This window comes from Poecilia reticulata, linkage group LG10 (genome assembly GCF_000633615.1).
Source record: "Poecilia reticulata strain Guanapo linkage group LG10, Guppy_female_1.0+MT, whole genome shotgun sequence".
Lineage (NCBI taxonomy): Eukaryota > Metazoa > Chordata > Actinopteri > Cyprinodontiformes > Poeciliidae > Poecilia > Poecilia reticulata.
Window position 1 is genome coordinate 21,814,201 of NC_024340.1, and position 20,591 is coordinate 21,834,791.

The 20,591-nt window shown below is 36.9% G+C and overlaps 2 protein-coding genes across 3 annotated transcripts; both read right to left on the reverse strand.

Moving 5' to 3' along the window:
- Nucleotides 1–4,295: 4,295 nt before the first annotated feature.
- LOC103471405 (thiosulfate sulfurtransferase/rhodanese-like domain-containing protein 1) lies at nucleotides 4,296–5,987 on the reverse strand. Its single transcript, XM_008420388.1, has 4 exons — nucleotides 5,904–5,987; nucleotides 5,144–5,260; nucleotides 4,758–4,920; nucleotides 4,296–4,614 (listed from the first exon to the last, which is right to left on the reverse strand). Exons 1-4 carry the CDS (start codon nucleotides 5,914–5,916, stop codon nucleotides 4,560–4,562), a joined length of 348 nt encoding a protein of 115 aa, XP_008418610.1. The 5' UTR covers nucleotides 5,917–5,987; the 3' UTR covers nucleotides 4,296–4,559.
- A 698-nt stretch (nucleotides 5,988–6,685) lies between these two features.
- LOC103471403 (leucine-rich repeat neuronal protein 4) lies at nucleotides 6,686–19,927 on the reverse strand. Of its 2 annotated transcripts, none has more exons than XM_008420386.1 (2): nucleotides 19,839–19,927; nucleotides 6,686–7,780 (listed from the first exon to the last, which is right to left on the reverse strand). In XM_008420386.1, the coding sequence occupies exon 2, from the start codon at nucleotides 7,776–7,778 to the stop codon at nucleotides 6,996–6,998; it is 783 nt and encodes a 260-aa protein (XP_008418608.1). In that variant the 5' UTR covers nucleotides 7,779–7,780; nucleotides 19,839–19,927; the 3' UTR covers nucleotides 6,686–6,995. The 2 variants fall into 2 exon arrangements, with proteins under 2 accessions (XP_008418608.1, XP_008418607.1); XM_008420385.2 differs by lacking the exon at nucleotides 19,839–19,927 and adding an exon at nucleotides 9,458–10,538.
- Nucleotides 19,928–20,591: the final 664 nt, after the last annotated feature.

A 20,591-nucleotide genomic window follows, 5' to 3' on the forward strand; every position in this document is an offset into this window, starting at 1 on the left:
GAGGGTAAACACAAGAAGACCAAACATAGAGCCTTGAATATAGCAAAAATGAAAACAAACAAAAAGCTTTATATGGTATTTAATACTGGCTGCACAGTGGCGCAGTTGGTAGAGCTGTTGCCTTGCAACAAGAAGGTTCTGGGTTCGATTCCCGGCCCCGGTCTTTCTGCATGGAGTTTGCATGTTCTCCCTGTGCGTGCGTGGGCTTTCTCCGGGTACTCCGGTTTCCTCCCACAGTCCAAAAACATGATTGTCAGGTTAATTGGCCTCTCCAAATTGCCCCTAGGTGTGAGTGTGTGTCCTGTGTGTCTCTGTGTTGCCCTGYGACAGACTGGCGACCTGTCCAGGGTGTACCCCGCCTCTCGCCCGAAACATTGGCTGGAGATGGGCACCAGCAACCCTCCCGACCCCACTGAGGGAAAAAGGGTGCAAGAAAATGGATTGATGGATGGATGGTATTTAATACTCTAGTCAGCCTATTGGGGCATAAACATAATTGATTTTATCGTAATTTCTTATGTGCTATGAATTCAAACTTGAAAGTTTTAGTGATTCATTGTATGAAACTTAACATCGATCTGTATCCATTTTCTTTGTGGAGTGTATATAAACGTAGTACACAGTGTGAGGCTCCTCCTTAAAAGAAATCAGTTCCTTTGTCTTCTTGACCATTCGCTGTAGGCTCCGGCATAATTACGTGCACTGACAACAACAAAAAAAAGCACAGAATTAGGAGTTGCCATGATTATAAAAAAGCAAACGCATGATTTTACATGACTATAAAAACAAACGCATGATTTTAATCACATCTCTGCTATTAGTCAGTAAATATTTTATAATAAGAGACTTGAACTGGGGAATATGGTAAAATGCCTGGCTTTGTATAGAGCTTAATCAAGTCTGAGGACTCCAAAGCACTTTAGACAACAATCAGTCATTTACTCATTCATACACTGGTGGTGGTGCGCTACACTGTAGCCAAAACTGCTTTTGGGACACAATGAGTGAGACAGAGGGAGAAGAAGGATTTCGAACTGCCAACCCACTGGCAATAGTATAAACCCTTCCATCGTGAACCATTGTCACCCCTAATATAAAACTATTTTCTGAATTTCTACTTCCTTCTATATAGAAATTAACAGCATCATTGATTCTGATCTATTATTATTCGATTTTTATGCAAAAAAGTGATCAAAATGCTGATTTTTATCCCATGTATGATGGAATTGTTACATTTACTATGAAAAGCTATCATTATTTAATTGAATTTGAATGGCAACATACTCTAATATTGTTTGATATAACCAAGTTCCTTATTTTTAATTAGCAGCTGTTTACTCTAATGATAACAAAATCAAAATTCCTTCAATTAAATAGAGTCTAGAAACATTCTGATAAACAGAAAACACAACAAAAATAACCCATTTACTTAGTATATCCTCTTTGCCGCGCATTTCCTGCTGCCATCTCCCCTCGCCTGCCTGTCTGGCAGTAAAACACCATGTGAGGAGCATTCAGCGCTGGCTTTGTTGCGCCGTACTTGGCTTTAAAGTCATCTGGGTTCATGCTAAGAGCAGCGTCTATGTGAACTGTTGAAATGAAAAGAGTCAACGACATATCAGTCAGATGCTGCATCATGAAGCAATCGATGCAAAAATATAGAGAACCTGAAAATACATATGTAAAACAGCACACCCTGTAATACTTTCGCTTAAGTGTACATCATTATCCTATTTCTACAATCCATGGAGAGTAAATTGTAATAAATCAGCTCTTACTGGGAGTGTGAATGGCACCAGGAATACGTCCTCCATTCACCTCACCATCAGAGCGGACGTCGATCAGAACCAGATCCTTGTTGCTTTCTATAAGAGCTTTCAGTTCCTCGTATTTGACTAGGAAAAAACACGTGGGAAAAATATTCCAAGGCTTTGAGAAAAGTGCATCTACCATTTTTTTAAAAGCACAAGATCAAGTGATTTATTAGTAAAACACAAAACTGTATTTTCTTGAGGAAGCACCATCTGTTTGTGTGATGGGTTACAGAACATGTAATCTGATACGAGCTACAACCCATTTAGTTGCTTTCAGCTGTACATACAGGCTACCTTATAGTTGACCTCACAATGAAGGCGTCAGGTATCAACCGCTCATCAGTGGGAGGTAATGTTCAAGATCACTTCCCTGACTCCATGTTTACAGACACACTATAGATTATGTAAATATAAATTAATATAAAAATGCCGAGCTCACGTTACCCGAACTGCTGAAAGCTATGAATAATTAATGTGAAGATGACAGAAAGCCTATGTATCTATCTAGAAATCTGTAAGAAAAAAAAATGATAAAGCCAGCATTCATGGGGTATTCTGCTTATTGCACAACTTGTTTCTGGTATTTGGTAATAAGGTCAAGATGCCATCATAGATAATGCAACATGTTAGGGCGTTACAAATATTTTAAGCGGTTTGTTTTGTGATGCTCTGGCAAAGAACTGTGCTGCGATTGGATCCAGGAGGTTTTAGAATGAACCTTATCTAAAATGCTGAGTCACTCCCAAAAGGAAGAGAGAAGTATTATATGGGCATTTCCTTTATCTAACCTTTACATCAATAAGGACAAGTACTATGCATTTTGACAACTTCTTTTAGTTGTCAGAGGTACATTCATAACACATTTTCAGTATTATTGTATATAATTTTCCCCCGAAACTACATTACAGACTGCTAGTTTTTTAAGTTCATTGCTAAGATGCATATGCATTTTATTTGTTACAGTAAATGAAATAGACTTACTTGCGTTTGCCTTCCTGGTGAATGTGTGTAGCAAAAGGTTGTGGAAGCAAGCCAATAACTATCCTCTAGCTTACCTTAGTTTTATAGAGTTCTTGTCAAAATGATGCTTAAAAAAACAAACTATATTCTTATAAAAGTTTTGTTTAAAAGAATTGGAAAACGTTATAAAGTAGGCAAATAAGAAAATGACTGTGAGTGGTAATATGTTGAAAAGGAATCAAACGTCATACAACATCTAATGGCTTTCCTGTCAATAAAAGTAGAGTAAAACAAACCAAAAAATATAGAATTAGAAAGAAATATAAACAGATCAAACTCTGTGTGAACCATATCAATATTTAAGCAAACTCAGGGCTTAGAGCTGTAGGTGCATATTAATAAATTAGAATATCATTGTAATGAAAATGTCTGTGTGGTGCTTCTTAAAGCACTGACTGGTTACAGACACAACTTCTTAATCCTCCCAACTTTTTAAGATTTTGCTTCACATTACTCTCAAAACTGCTGTTTCTCATTCTGCCACCTCACTTTTCCTTCCACTTAATTTTACATTAATTATCGTAGATACAACACTCTGTCACAGACCAGCTGCTTTAGCAGGAACTTTTTGTCGCGTACCTGCTTTGTGGAGGGTATAATGACTGTTTGCTATACAATTATTATTAAGTCAATGATTTTTCTCACGACTGTGTCAGCCATAACATTTTTGACATTGCGTGTTATTACAGTTTTCATAAAAGAATGATAGGTTTTTATATAATTTCTCTGTAAGAAACATATACAATATTTCATGTTTTAAAATAAATTTCTGAGATCAATTTATTTTCAATATCAGTTTAAAAGCACATCATGCATATCTCATACATTTTTGTCCAGCTAACACCCCTTTTTAAATAACCACAAAACTTGCAATAGTGGGTATGTGAGGGAGCATTATAGTGTGACGCATAAGGCTGCTGTTCTTGCTTTGCTCAGTCTGATAAATTGTGTAAATCGAACAAATGAGGATTATGCCTTGTAGCATAATTGGTCTACTACAGGCTACAACTGGACTTCTCATCTTTATGTTCTCTGATCTTATGCATAAAATCAAATCACACAAGTAGAAATCTAAAATACAAACAATTTAGAAGGCAGCATGTATGGAAAGCCAGAAGTGCCAGAGTTCAATAATCCAAAAAGTATCACAATTGATGTGTTTGTGAAAGTAATAAATCTGAAGGTACATGCATCAAATTAATCTATCTTTAACTTAGACAAATAAAAAAATATATACATTATTGAAATTTTAGTAATTATACATGTATGTATTTTTTTACATGGTCATGGGCTATAGAGCATCAACTTATTTTATCTCTTCACATCACATGGGACCCAATCCCCAAAATATCAAACAGTTGTATTTCCTGAAACTCCTTGTCTTTAACCACTGACAAGAGTAACATGACACACTGCATAGTTCCAGACATTAATATAAAAGAAAAAACAACAAAAACAAGCTTTTTAGATTGTACATTTATTTATATGTATTTATGACTTTATATATACAGCATGCAAAACTGAATCAGTTGTTTAATTAAACCACTCCAGTAATCTCACAATGACAGTTTTAAGAATAAAAAACATTTTATTCCATGTTAATTTATTGTGCGCTATGACTTCAGACTTTACAGTTTCTGTGTCAACGACATAAAAAACATTTGTAAAACCTGTGCGGTGTATATAAATATAATGCACAATATGAGGCTTCTCTTTAAAAAGAAATCAATTCCTTTGTTTTCTCGACCATTCGCTGTAGGCTCCGTCATAATTACGTGCACTGAATAGGACAAAGAAAGCACAGAATCAGGAGTTGCCATAATTACATTAAAAAAAAAAAAACAATGCAAAATTAATTTGATCACAGTCCGTAAGCTGAAAGTCAAAAAGTGTTTTAAAACACAACAAAAATAGTTAATTTACTTAGTATATCCTTTTTGGACCGCCTTTCTTGTTGCCATCATTGATCGCCCGCCTGACTGGCAGTAAAACACCATGTGAGGAGCATTCAGCGGTGGCTTCGCTGCGCCGTACTTGGCTTTAAAGTCATCTGGGTTCATGCTAAGAGCGGCGTCTAGTGTGTGAACTGAAGGAAGTTTAGACAGCAGCCTATTAGTCAGGTTCTGTAGTATGAAGATGAGCAACGTATACAGAACCTGAAAAACCAGAATGGCTATCCTCACTCACCACGGCACACATTGCATGCAAAACAGCACACCCTGTAAATCTTCTGCTTTTTAAGTGTACCTCATTAGCTTTTTCTACAACTCACTCTAAGGACAACAAATTGGTAGTAAATTAGGTGTCACCGGGAATGTGAATGGCACCAGGGATACGTCCTCCAGCCACCTCACCATCGGAGCGGACATCAATCAGAACCAGATCCTTGTTGCTTTCAATAAGAGCTTTCAGTTCATCGTATTTTACTAGAAAAAAATAAAAATAAAAAATAGATGGAGAAAACCACGAAGCATTTCAAAACGTTGAGAAAACGGCATCAACCACTTTTTAAAAAGACAAGTTCAAGTGATAAATCAGTCGGCAGAAACTGTAACTTCCTGCGGAAGCACCAACTGTTCGTGCGACGGAAATCATGTAATCTGATACGAGCTACAACACATTTAGTTGCTCTAGGTTGTACATTAAGCTACCTTATAGTATTGAATATAGCAATGATGGCGTCAGGTATCAACAGCTCATCAGTGGGAGGTAATGTTCAACGTCACTTCCCCGACTCCAGAAAAAAATATCTGAAGGATTCATGGAGCTTCTTAACATTTGGTAGTAAAGTCAAGATGCCCTCATAAATAATGCAACAGGTTGGCGTCGCAAATTTCAACAATATTTTCACTGATTTGTTTCGTGATGCTCTGGCAACCGGATCTTGGCGTTATGTTGTAACTTATCTAAAATGCTGAGTCCCTCCATAAAGGATGAGATTAGCATTTTACTAACAATTAAAGGTTTAGATATGAGGAAATATTGTAACAATCTGAAAAGTCTACACGTTGTTATAGGTCAGTGTTAAATTGCATATTATACCTGTTACATTACATGAAATTGACTTACTTGTGTTTCCCATCCTGGTCAAAGAGCGAAGCTGTGAAAATGAGCTGTATTGTGGACTTCTTCCTCATTTTGTTTGCTGACACATTATTGGCTCCCATACAGATGGTGGGTGGTACTTTCTATGCTCTGGCATACCTTTGAGAAGACTTTCAAAATAAAATGAAGCTTTATTTTACACCTGTGTTGTTGAGGTACCACAATTCTTATAGTTCTGGTCTAGTTTAATTGGAAAAGCTTGTAAATTTATTTTTTAGATAATATAGGAAAACAACTGCTTATACACTGTGAAAGGAATCAAAAGCCATAACAAGTCTGATGGTTTCACCTGACAATAAAAGTAGAGTAAAACAAACCTTTAAAAGTGTGAAAAGAAAGAAGTTTCTGAAGGGACCCTGAACTTAATCTAAAAATCCAGAGCTTTGCCTCATGTCAGTACATAATGATAGTTTTAACAAATATATAAAAACCACTAAAACCCCCCCATAAAAGTTACATACCCCATCTTTAATGGGTTAAAATGAATTATAGAAACCCTTTTTTAATTTAAAATGTCCTGCATTTCATATGCAATTTTTTTTATCTAGTCAAAACCCATCTTTAAAGAACTATAATTGTGGGCATATTAGGGTGCATTAGGGTGTGAAGCAAAAATACTCCAGTATATACTGAGCTCAATCTTTTAAGTTATGTTAAATTATTATGTACAAGAAATGAACACTGCAATGCCATTTTCACTGAAATCAAATCAGTCATACTCAGACTTTTATAAAAAAATAATTTTATTAAAACAATTTCAGTCAGCACTCTAGAAAAACACAATTAATATGTAAGCTTAACAATAAAAAAAACCTCAACAAAATACTATTAAATTAATCTACTAAGGTTAATTCGCCTGCAAACAAACCTGTAAAACTAACAACAAAATAGCAAATGTTAGTCATATTTCACTGATCTTTGCATGATTGCGTGGAAATTCATTGAAACAGGAGTTTAAACCATATATTTGTCATAAGACACACCATAAGAAACTATTAATCTTTTGTTATTAATTAACTTGACTGGATTGAACTGTCCACGTTTCTTTTGTCTGGCTCATGATGCTCTTTCTGATTTGTAAGAGGGATTTCCCAGTCCACTGACTGATTCCTGCTGCGCCTTCTGACACATTTTTCTCCTACAGAGGACCACAGCTACTATAATAAGAAGCAGAATTAAGACGATTCCTCCTCCTATGACCCCAGCCAGCAGTTGGAGCTCCAAAGATTCAGGGCGTTCGTACCGCTTGCAGGAGAAGTCTGAGTAACTGCTGTGTCCTGCTTTGTTTATTGCTTCCACGCAAACCTTTGTCCCCACCTCCAAAGATCCCACCGTGGCTCGTCGGGCACCATCCCCAAACTCCAAATCGTTTCCACTTCCCTCTACAGTCACCTTGTAGGAGGAAACAACGGAGTCAGGAGCGCACCACTGCACCTCTATCTTCCCTGCGTTTTCCCCTGTGGTGATCGGCTGCAGTGTTTCGATACGTGGAGCATGAGGAGGCCTGTCCTCATCACTCACCCCAGGGCAGAGACACCCTTCTCTAGCTTTGATCATTTCACAGGGCTCCTGATTTTCCAGGCAGGAATTGTATTCACAGGGTGTATTCACAACTTCACTGTTCAAACGGGGACTTTTAGCAGAAGGTACCACTTCATGAACAATGCTGAAGTCCTCATAATCAGCGTTGGGGTTAACTACGGTGAAGTGTTCCACGATTATGATCTTCTTACGAGTGATGGGTGGGGAAGATGTAGAAGCACGAGCGAAGAGGTGGGAGTGCATTAGAGGTGAGAGGAAGAGGAGAAGTACAGCCAGGTTCCCACAAAGTGATCCCATCTCTGGAAAAAGAAAGCAAAAATAGATCACTCACATTATTGTGACCAAGCACATGCAGTTATCCATGTCATATTGATACCAGCTTTAATAGATAATTCAACTACTTTGTTTAAACAAGGTATAAAGAATAGTAATTTTAAGAATGTCAAGTCACGCAAAAGCAAATCCTGAAAATTGTGCCATATTAAAAATAAGATCTGTGGAACTACATTTATTTTACATAAATATCAGTAAAAATGGGAATAGGCTAAAAACCTAAAATTCTGAAGAGTAAGAACATAATAAATCATAATTGACCTGTCAGTTGGTCTTTATAGTAAATAACACATTTTAAAACACACTTTTCTTCTTTTTAAAGGATATTTTTGTCTCTAGTGGCCTCAATTTGACAGCAGATTGACAGGAAAGTGGACAATAAAAGAGGGAGAAGGCATGCAGCAAAGGCCAACAGGGTGGGACTCGAACACGTGATGGCCACGTCCATAAGGCCTCCGCATACGGACCGCCCCCTCCCCTGACCTGAAAACGCTTTTCGATGACATAATGTCTGCAACGGTACCGTATGGAAATCTTTCATAGTTTCTTTTTTCCTCTTCAGACAGTTTTAGTGGTATAATTGGCCACTTTAATGGGAATATGGTGAACAATTTGTGACAAAAAAAGACCTGAAGATTATTGAGCACCTTACCTACGCAGTAAATGTGTTTTGAGCTCCATGTAAGTAAAAACAAGTAGGAAGGACAGATTTCTCTTCTTACCATTGGAAACACTATTTTGTCTCAGGATTGTGAAGCAGGTGGAACCTTGGGCACGTTCCTTCGTTTCCAACACTGTGGTGAATTGCTGGTAGACTTATGAGGTTATGAGAGAACTTTTAAATTCTTCACTGAGTGCTGGTTTGCTAGGCCTCAAAGCTATTGCTTTTAGATAACATTTCATCTGATTAGATACATCTTGACCTTTTTTGTGGGAGTGGTTGTGGTTTTATGCACTGATGCCAGAATTCAGCACTCCAAAGCATATTTTTCAGCAAGTTTCGGCTGCGTCAACTGGTATTGTAAATTTTATTTCTCCACATTTAAAAAATTAAAAGGAATATAACTATCATGAGCCACAACCTTGAACACAGCTGAAAAGGAAAAAGTTTTAATCACAATATGTACAATTTTGTACCTTTTTTTTCCTTACTAAGTAAAGAGTTTAACACCAATCTTTTTTGTTCTTCCTTGACCACAGTTTGATCCCAAAATTTGAAAAAAACAAACAAAAAAAACAACTTGTTTTTTTAAGGGGGGTTCTTCAAGTCTACTTTCTGCTAAGAGATGCCTTTAAATACACCCAGACATCTGCAATGTTCTGGTCTCCATCCTGTAAACACCGTAAGATAAATAAATCTGACTGCTGGAAGCTATTGGGGTGACACAGATCAGCACTTCCATTTACTCCTGACAGAAAGCTAGATAAGGTCTGTGGGAGCCCGAAACTTCAAGAGCAAACCAGTGACTGTATTTTATGACTTAGATAAATCAAAAATGAATTTTAGTTCTTCATGTGTCCTTAAAGATAATTACTGATGGCTGAACCTTTAGAAAAACAAAACAAAGCATGCAACTATTTTGCAGCTGGTTAGGAGAAGGTATTTATAATAAAATGAATGAAAAGTTGTGAAAGTACTCTACCTTTCGATGCTGTTTAGTTTGTTTTCTTAAAGTTCTTTGTTCCCGCTGCTCTGGCTCTTTCCATGTGCTCACGAATGTCTGCAGTTCTCACTGTTTTAAACTATTTCTCAAACTCTCTCCTCCTCCTCCTCTTCAACACCCCCTCTGTTTCTCCCCTGAGTGGCTGCCTCTCCCTCCCTTCTTCTCATCGTCATACTCTGTTTTTTTTCACAGTGCCTTTTCTTTCTCAAGCAGTCCTCCAACTAGCCATCAGTGTTCCTTTCTTTCTTCTTTTGAACTGAGTTTTTTAAGCTGTCTGGAAAGGGGTGTGAGGTGGGGGCCAGTTACCACAAAGATGAGTGTTGTTCTGCATGTTAATTGGCTCGGCAGCAGCAGGAGGCATGCTTGTGCTAGTTGGGTGTGTTTGTTTTACGTGTGTTTGTTTTACACCGGAGGTGAATATGTCTGCTTTTGATCACATACTTTAAAGATAAAGTTCCTGCATACTCTGCAGGTGATCTCGTGGAGCAGAGCGGGACATAAGGTCGTTACAGTGTGTGTTTATGAGTGCCTCTGAGAGTGGGGGATGAGGAATGCGTCCATGCCTGTTTGTTACAGACTCCCTCTTCTCATGCGACCCCGTTGTGACAAAGGAATGAAATGATGGAAGCCTTCTCTTTTCTAATCCTTTTATGGAGTAAAACTTGCTAAGCAGTTTTTTTATTCTTCTTCCCAAGGGGTAATGTGGTACCAAGGAAAAGAAAAGTACCAGGGCAGAGTATTCCCTTCGGTTTTAGGAGATTTACACAACCTTAACCAACCTTAGCTGAAAGCACTGAGACATGTCTGGTATGTTTGGAGTTTATAATGACTGGATGAATAGGTTTAGGAGTTTGTTATCTGGAGAATGATTTCGGAAAGCAGTTTATTACTCACTTCACTTGTGTAAGTGATGAATAAATGGATAGGTTTAGGAGTTTATCTGGAAAACGATTTCTGAAAGCAGTTCATTACTCACTTCACTTGTATAGAAACCCTACACAGGGGCACAGACTACAAGGGGGACACAGGAAAATTACAATTCTATCTAAATACACAATATTAAATTATAATGAGCAGTGGGCCAAAGTTAAAAAATAAAAATTTTACACAAATAAAGCTTCGTATTCTCCTGTTACAGTGGCTTAGAGCACAACAAAATCACTCAATTAGCCTGATTAGTGTAGCTTAACGCTGAAAACTCTATGTGTCTTAGTGCTATCATGCTAACTCTTATCCACTTGAAGCCAACAATTTTGAATTATTATAGACCACAAAGTGCAAACAAGTTTACTTACAGTTTTTTCTCCTTCATGATCAAAATTGGAAGACCTTTTTTGTGCAATAGTTTCAGGCTACTTCTTGTTGTTCTTGTAATTATTAATATTAATGGTAGTTGTGAAACAACAAAAGGAGCATTTCTGACACCTATTGACATTAGGTGTTGACTTGAACATGGTATTAAAAAAAGAAGAGAAAAAATTATTATATATCCTTCAGAATACATTGATAAGCAGTCTGACTTACAGTTTTAAAAACAAATCAAACAAACTGACTGGCTGACCAATCAGATTCCAAGTCTTTGACTTTGCCTCACAGTCTGAAAACGCTTGTCTAAGATTAATTGGTCTCAAAATCTGACTTAGGAGTAAATGTGTTTGAGTGGTTGTTTGTCGTGTCTCGGTGTTGCACTGCAATGGACTGGTTTCCTCTTCTGGAAGTAACCCGGCCCTCTGTCCACAAACGTACAGCCAAATGCTCCGACTTGACCTGCAAAGATATACAGGTATAGAGAGTGGATGGATGGATTGAAATGGACTACCAGAAAGAAAAGACTCTGCATCTTACTGGGCTAAATAAAGAGTTAATTATTACCAATATTAATATCAAAATGATGGATATTATCACACAAAGACATGCTGAATACAATTGCATGTCACACTTTTTAGATTTTCATTGGTAAAAACATTTGAAAAGCACGCATCATTTTCTTTTCCCTTTGCCATTATGCATTACTGTTAGTTCATCAAAAAACATCCTGATAAAATACACGTAAGCTTGTGGTTGTAAAAGGTACACCAGCACAGCCCTTAAATAAACACAGAACATATTTATTGTTGTGTGTGTATGCATTCTTATAAACTAATCCAACAGTTTAAATAGAACAAAAGTTTTCAGACTCATTAAACACTCCATGATCTTTTTTTAATTGCTTTTASTAGGAAGGAAGGACAACACACTTGTTTACTGTTAGCCTCGGAGAGTCATGGTTGCCACAATGTTAAGCTCTAAATAAAAGTTCTTTGTAAAACTAGGTTCTGGAAACGAAGCTTAAGGGGTTTTCATCTAGCTGGGATTAGTGCTCAGAAAAGGCGTCGCCAAAAGAGTGAAACCTCAGTAGCTGCATGTTCTCTTTACTTCTTGTTGTGCAACGCAACACAGAATTATTTTTGATGAAGTTTATTACACTTCCTCAGACTAGATGAAACACGCCTGGTTCGCAGTCAATTCAAGCTTTGAACATGCAGACCAGATAAGGGGTGAAAGGATGAAACTTCTTCAGTTTGAGCACAAAATATTAAAATGTATAATTTAATCAGAATGAATATGAATAGCATTTTCTAATTAAAATGACATTTATTCTGCTTGTACATGCTGTTTTGGAGTTGTTGGGTATCTACTAAAGCAAGAATTATTTATTTATTTTTTATTCTGAAAGATGTTAGACACACATGTTAGACCTTTTCTAATATGTTAAGATTGTCATTTGTTGAACAAGAAGGCACAAAAGTAAGCAAACAAACAGAGCAAACAGTTCTGGACACAAGCCTATTTACCACCATCTCCCAGGCATCTTTACTCAAAATGTACTTCAGTAATAAGAAAAAATACAACATATATTTTGGTTTATATATTTTTTAAAAACAAATTACAGGAATTGAAGTAAACACTATCTGATAAAACAACAAGTAGTATTATTGGATTATTGTATTTGATATATATTTAGCAACGGCACTAAGTGCTAACAGATCTTACATTTTACTGCTTCATGTAACAGTAGACACATGAAATCAATCAGTGTTAAATACAAACACTGTATTCCCCAGGGGTTATTGGTAACATTCTTCATTCAACCCCAAATGTGGTTTTCTTTGTACCAATTAGCATTTGTTAGCATGTTTATGTTTTTAAACACGGAGCTCGCTCACATTAGCCTTTACTTACAAGCATCACTCTGTTTAGTCATTCAGTGGTGGTGTAACAAACCACAATGGAAAATTTTGTACTTTTCTCCTGCTCCTTTGATAGTTTTCCCTCATCACCACTGCTTTTTCAGCTTTGCTCCATGCTTTAATGTTTTGGCTACATGAGACAATCATCTCCTTCACATCCCCTATGTGTCCCCCTGTTTTTTTTTTTTTTACCGTCAGAGACTGATAAGATTCAACAGCTTGCTTGGATCATCACGGCTCAGGTTGCAGTGATGTATCAAAGGGATAAATCACTGCATTCACTGTTAACTGAGACAGTCTCTCTCAATAGTCAAAAGACAGAACTCTATCAAATGACTTTTTCCTCATAAGCAAGCCTTATGAAATTCCTTAAACTCTTTTTTTTATTCCCATGTGCTTAATTATTTTCTGGACAAACTGGTAACATCTGAAGAAACAGCTAAAATGTTATGGACAAATATGTGACCCTTTTGAGATAAGTCGCTTATAAAAGAAAAACACGCTATCCAAGCTGGGTTGCCAGATGACTGACTGTTTCCTCCCAAACACAACATAAAAACTCCTCTCCAACTCAAAAATCCCAGCCCGAATCTCAACCTCTGATCAAACTCATCCTAAAATCTTACAACTATTACACACGACAAAGAATATGTTGCTAGCACACAACTGCACTAAAGCAAACAAAAATATAGGACATATATGACCCACAAAATATGCAATTAGGTGACCAAATAACCTGTCACCATGGCAACAGAAAAAAAAGTTGTAAATCTGTTGTATATCTGTCTCGCAACATCAAATAAACACTCTTTGTATCAGTTGAACTCTTAATCCCATTTGTAGTGTTGACAATGACCAATGCCATTTCATAGTGAAACTATATTAATTATTGATTATATCACGTTGAACAGATTCTAGACGTTTTAAATTAAGGACAATTATACATTGTCTGCCACACAATGATGACTGTTTCACATTTGCCCAATAGTATCTTGACAACCACAAAGACATTGGGAAATATCTGGAAAGTTTATTTTGCATTATTTAGGATATAAAACAAGAATTTCAGTAAAACAATAAAAACACTCCCAAACAAACCAGAAATCAAATTTGACCAGGACAGATTGCAAAGTAGAAATTGTGATAATAAATTCTCCTTTTTACCACAAAATCTGGAAGAAATTTTCTGTTCTCTTGGGTTATGCAGCAGGGCAACGACCTGAAGTACAGCAGCAAATTCAAATCTGAATGGCTCAGAAAACAAACATCAAGGTTTGAAAGTGTCCTAGTCAAAGTTCCCAAAGAACATTTGGTCAAAATTCCTCCACATGGAAGCAAAGGTCTCATGATTTGTAGTCACAAATGACTACAAATCATTTGTAATCTTGTGTCGGTAACCTGAACAGATGACAAACCATCTCTCAAGTTCAAGCACGCAATAACAAATAAACAGTAAGAAACATGATCGGAAACACATTTTGAAACACAGCATGACATACAGTATCCCAGACAACTATTACAGTGTCCTAGAGTTGGTCAGTAAAGTTGCTGTGTAACACTCTTGCTCATTCCAGGATGAATTACCCAACTCAACTTTCAGGGGAAACCAAGCAGAGCTCAGTGTGCAGGCACATACCTGTGTGCAGATTTCACCTGTGCTACACATCAGTGTTTTGTCTTATTTATGACTTCACAAAACAAGGCATAAACTGTTAAATAGCATAGTTTTCTGTTGCCATGGGTATGCCAGTGTACTAAACTTTTCCAACAAGGTACCAAAGACTGATTAAAGGAAGTCATGCACTGAGTCATAGCATTTAAGATAATGACCTGCCTCCCAATGCAAATTCCTCCACCCCACAACAACAAGTTGGAGCAAGATGTTAGACATGTAGCAGGACAACATGTCCTGCTACTGGCAGTGATACCTAAATGTATCACTGCTAGCACTTAAACATAACATAATCTACTTTATTTCGTCAAATCTGTATAGAATACTCCTATTTCTTTGCAGGAAGCCAGGAACCATATAAGGCAGCAGTTCCCCTCAGCAGCTTATTTCTAATAATCGTATCACATGGTTTTGTTTTTTCATTCAGTCAGTGAGTCAAGCCCCAGCTGACTTGTTGAAATGCAGAAATGTGTGGGCCTCGTTCCCCCACCTACCCACACACCTCTCTGAGGATTTAAACTATTTTGTTTTAAACAGGAAGCACTACTACGGGCTGGATCCCCGTCACCTTTGACCTCTCACCACTTCATTCAAAAGGAATCCTGAGGTGGCTGTATATCTAGACACAGACAAGACGAGTGCACCGCTAATTTTAACCCGGTGGAGCCACAGTGGCCCATGCTGTCTACCCAGTCCTCAGGAGAATAATAGGAAACACATGTTTGACAATGGAGCAGCTCGTATCGTAAAGCGGGCTCACATTAAATATCACACCGCGTTTCCTTACAATGAGTGTGATAGAAAGTATATTCTTCACTTAATATTTTTAGCATTCATTTTTTTCAATTAGAAAGACTTTCAGTTTTTAATACATTTTATTGCTCTCTTTGTATCACAGGCAGCCTTTAAGGACATGGAGGAGTAAGATTTCTGTGGTATCACTACCTAACAGCATACAAGTCGCTCCCTCTAATCTGTTACCGAAGCCAAACTGTAGGTGAAAAGTGGACAATATGAGATTTGATTATTAGTTGAAGTCCAGTCTTAAGCAAATGCATATTTGAAAAGTGGAGGGAAAGTGGTACATTGTTATAAACATGTTTTTCCAATAAAAAACTGAAAAATGTGTTGCGCATCTGGAGGCACTGCAGCCCTTGACAAATATTAACAGCCACAAGTTTAGACTCCATGGAAGAAGAAAGTCATCGTCAAAAGTCAGACTTGAGTCCTGATTAGTTCTTTTTTTGGCTCAAATCTTATATGAACACAGCAAAACTCCCAATTCTGGAACAAACTTCCAGAAAACTGCAAAACAGCTGAAACATTGATTTCCTTTGAAGCTAGACTAAAAACCCACCTTTTTAGAGTTGCTTTTGAACCATAATAAATGAAACATTGATCAACATTTTGATGTGTAGCGATGGCGCTGGACAAAATGTAATGTTTATTAGTTTACTGTGTGAGATGTCTTTTATTACTTTGTATTTTTGTGTTTTTATGTTTTTATGATATAAAGCACTTTGAACTGCCTTGTTGCTGAAATGTGCTACACAAATAAAACTTGATTGACTTATATAAAATAAGATATTCTGAAAAACAGCAAAAAAAACACCCTGAACACCCCAGCACAACTGCGAAACATGGTGGTGGATGTATCATGCTGAAATTGACTTTTTTTCAAAAGTATCTGAAAAACTGGTATTTGAGTTTATGGGAAGTGGAATGAAGCTAGACACAGGGCAGTACTGGAAGAAGCCCAAATAATTTTACAATGGGGAGGAAGTTCATTCCAGCAGGACAAAGACTCTAAATATTCTGGCAGAGCTACAATGGGATTGCTTAGACCAAAGGATATTAATGTGTGAATAGCCCAATAAAAGTCCAGACCCACATCCAGCTGGAAATAAATGGCAAGATTGATATTCACAGATCTGTCTTTGATCTGACTTAGTTTGAGCTACTTGGTTTGAAGAACAGACAAAATGTCTCTTTCTAGATCTGTAAAACTTGTACAACATACCCAAAAATACCTGAAACTGTAACAGTGGTTCTAATAGTCAGCTATGACCTATTTAATGTGATAAAAGTTGACAGCTTTCCCATGCATGCTTTAGCCTTGTAATCTTAGACATTTTACACATGGTTGTAGCGCCCCTTAGTGGTAGATGTTTCCTATTGTAATACTTGCCATTTGAGGTTTCTTAGTTCAACTAAGTGAAGAAAACATATGTGCATGTCATTGAGTATAACTTTACTTAATCACAAAGGTTCAACTCAATATTACAATAACCATAAAGTACTTTTACCAGCCTGTGGCTGCTTGTGTAATTAGATATCCACTGAGTATGCTGTAACTCACATTTCCCCTATTATATTTTTAAGCTTTTTATGTGTTGCGGCTTGAAAGACAAACAAAGCAAAACAAAACAAAGGTCAAACTGTGATTGAGACACTTTCCTCTGGGTGGGAAGATTTTTGCCAAAATAGAGCAGAGTGCAAGTAAAACAAGTTCAAGCAATAAAACTGTTAGTGTTGTGTTAGAAATGGTGCACAGATCCAACGTAGTGCCCTTAGGAAACAGTTTTGGTCAGTAGTATGGATTTTACATACCCTCATCACCATCAACATAAAGGCCCGATTGATTTGGGGTGTTTAATTATTTTTAATTTTTTAAACTTTTTATTCATTTTTTTCATTGTGGATGGTGACAACATATGGAATCTACAACTTCAATAATAAACTGTTTAAATTTATTGTATATTTTATGCAGTCACAATAAAAAAATTTTGTATTTGCAAATTGTTTAAAAATGATTGCTTTCTGTAGGCTCTAATGCTTTCAAGCCCCATTTAAGGCATGTTTGGGATAGTTTTTCCTGTTTCCAACGTTCAGCTGCTCATCTGTGGTGAAGATGAAAAATTCAAAGACAGTCCTCCACCTCATTATTCCATCTGCTTTTTCAGTCACACTAAAACAGACCCATATCATCATGCTACCACTACCATGCTTGGGGATATTGGGACGTGGTTCTTAGGCTTAATCTCTGACAACAAAACTTTTCTCCAGCTGCCATTTGGTGTATTCATTTGGGTAGCTAGTTTCAGTCCTGTCTGGATACGTCAACTTTGGAGCTTCTTTCCCTTTTGGCTCCCTCACGGTTTGTGGCGATGTAAAACTGGCAAGATTGTAGGTAGAGATATTTAAGTACCTGCAAATTCTGGTTTACAATATGAACCTTAGTTTAGTTGGTTTTTTTTACAGTTTCCTTTAATTTGTAGGTAAAAGTTTGGATAGACAGTTGAAATATCAACACAGTAAAGTGTACCAACAGGGCAATAAACCTAAGCAAATAAAAACTGGCTTTGAAAGGCAAACAGTCATGAATGGCCCTCCCAAGGTAGTTACCTACCATCAAGGAGATTTGTGGTGTAAGCTTAAACGGCAGGTCCAAACTGGAAACTTATTTGGACCTCCAAACTGGAGGCCACAATTAAGATTGTTTCCAGCAGCAGATTGCCAACATTAAGACAGGAGATGAGGGCTATAATTGGTGCATTCTGATAACGGCAACGAAATAAAGTTTTTTCCAAATGCCTCGGATCCATTTAAAACAAGATGTCACTGAATGACTTAATGAGTAAACAGTAAAACAGTCATAGCAGTAAGTTTCCACATCTGCACACCCTTTTTGTCAAGACGAACAAATTAAACATGCTTGAATAAAGGCTTCTGGTGCTCTAGGGGAGTTTTAGTAGTTTGCATATCTGTGCACATCTGTGTTGTGCTATGAGAAAGTGGCCTTCTATGTTACTTATCATTTGATCAGCATTCTCAGCTTTTATTTCCACTGTTAAATTAACCGATTATGACAGAGAGAGGGCTGTTTTTGGTGCTTACTGAATTAAAATTCCTGCTTATGTGTGAAATTTACTTAATTAATCTCTGTGCACACTCTCTTCTCCAAGTCCTTCAGTCATATGGACGGTTTAGGAGAAACAATGCTGCTTTTGTTTGAAAGCATTGACCTAAATGGTGAAAGCACATTTCTATCAATGCTTTATTTCTAAATTAGTGAATTTCTAAATTAGTGAAACAATTTGACAGTAGTGCAGAAAGTATTCACATATTTTTTTGTGGAAAAAAAAGATGACAGTGAGAAAAGGAACATCATCTCTATCAGATGTTTTTTTTTAACCTGCATTATGGGATGTCTGCTCCTCTGCTACGCCATGTGCAACCCAGGCTGAGAGTGACACGTGACAGTTTTCAAAGACTTTCAAGGATCCCAGTTTCACTCCAGTCTGCTCCAGTGCTTTTCAAAAAGCACTTCCATGTGTCTTTAATTGGTGCCAAATTTTCCTAAAATCCATGTAGACTTCTCATGTATTGATCAAACACTCTATTGCAGATGAACAGAATACAGGTAAAAATAATCTAAATAAAAAATGTTACTAGAAACACTGAAATACCGAGGAAAAACAACAAGAAAAATAATAAAAATATGTTGATACTCCAAACCACTTAGTTGTCTTAGAGCCAAAATCCTATTCAGGGCAGAGTTTATTTCATCTTCTTAAACAGTTCCTTTGAACAGATGTCTTACAACTAAATTAAAACACAAAAAGTAAAACTGATGTATATTGGTGTACATCTATGTCTTAAATACATTTGACTGATTTTGTGTTTATAATTTAATACCTCCGGAAAATGCCTTTCACCTTTGCATCATAACTGATTTTCTTGGAGGAAATCATGAAAAGCATAAAGCTATAGAGTTGCACCTTATTGAATTAGATTCCCATTAAAAAGTGCTACTTTCCTAAATATTAAATCAGAAAAGTGAAACTATTTCATACATTCATTATAAATAACCATGGGTTTTCAAACTGTGGGGATTTAACTCTCCTCAGGAGAGGCAAAGTTCTTCAGGGGTGAGGGAGGAAGGGGCACATGAGAGAAAAAACATAAATACAGTAACTGCAGATATTTAGCCAACTATACCAAGACTCTGCCAAAGATTAAATTTGTAGAATCAAAAGCTAGGTTGAGTAGGAGATTGAGGAAGGATGGAAGTATGAACATAATTATTTGAAACTGGGAAATTTGTCCATTTGTTTCTGAAGGGGGAGCTAGCTCTCCCACACTTTGAAAACCCTTGATTTCCTCTAAAGAGGGACCTATTATACAAAATTTATCCAAAAGTCCATCCAGCTGTTTTCTGGATAAAAAGTTAATCTATTTTGGTGTCAAATACCTCTTGACACTGACGTTAATCCGCGGGCACTGCCCCTTACAGCAATTCTAGTCGAGCCCAGTCCTTCTCATAGCAATCCGCGCAGAGCTAAACCCACTACTGCTCGTCTTAGTAGAAGACAAGCAAGTTTGGTCAGCTGATTCTACTGCTCTATGTGCTGTACAATGGCTGCTGGAAAAGACAAGTGTTTTGTTGTTGACTTACCATTCAGAGACCCCTTTCTGTATCTTTGACGGTTGTGCAGGAGGCTTCACTTCTACTTCTGGATTTGACTGAGGGTCAGAGATATGGATGTAAATCTTGTTGCAGCCATTTTCACATGAAATGAAAGTGTAAACACAGTAAGCAGCAACTTCATTTTGAAAGGAACTCAAAATGCACAGAATTTAGCAGGTTAAATAATTTTGTGCAAAGATTATAAAGAAGATGTTTGGTTTAACCCACATTAATATCTCAACATTTTTAAAAGGAGGGATTGTAGTTCCTTGTTAAGGTTACGTTTACTGCTATTGTTTGAAGAACTTTTTAAGTTTTTTCTGCCGCACTTTTTCCTTCCAGCTAATTTTTTATTAATATGTTTGGAAACATTAACCAGCCAGCTATTGTAGCAATGCTTATCTAACAATGATGACTACCCAGTAGTGACGACCATAGCATAACATGTCTGAATTGTTTTTTTTTTCCCATGCAATGTTAGTCCTAATGAATTTGGGTTTTATTTGCCTGGCATCTAAATCAACTGAAAAAATGCCTGATGAATATGACTTTTACTTCTGAATTGAATCACTACAATAAATATTTTCAAACTATAATATAATTTACAGAGACACCAGTATGTTGCCATAACCATCCAAAAGAGATTGTAGTGTTTATTATGTTGAAACTGACACCTTTATGATTCTTGTCTACTATTTAGACATAAAAATAATTTATACGTTAAGTATAAGACTAGTTTCA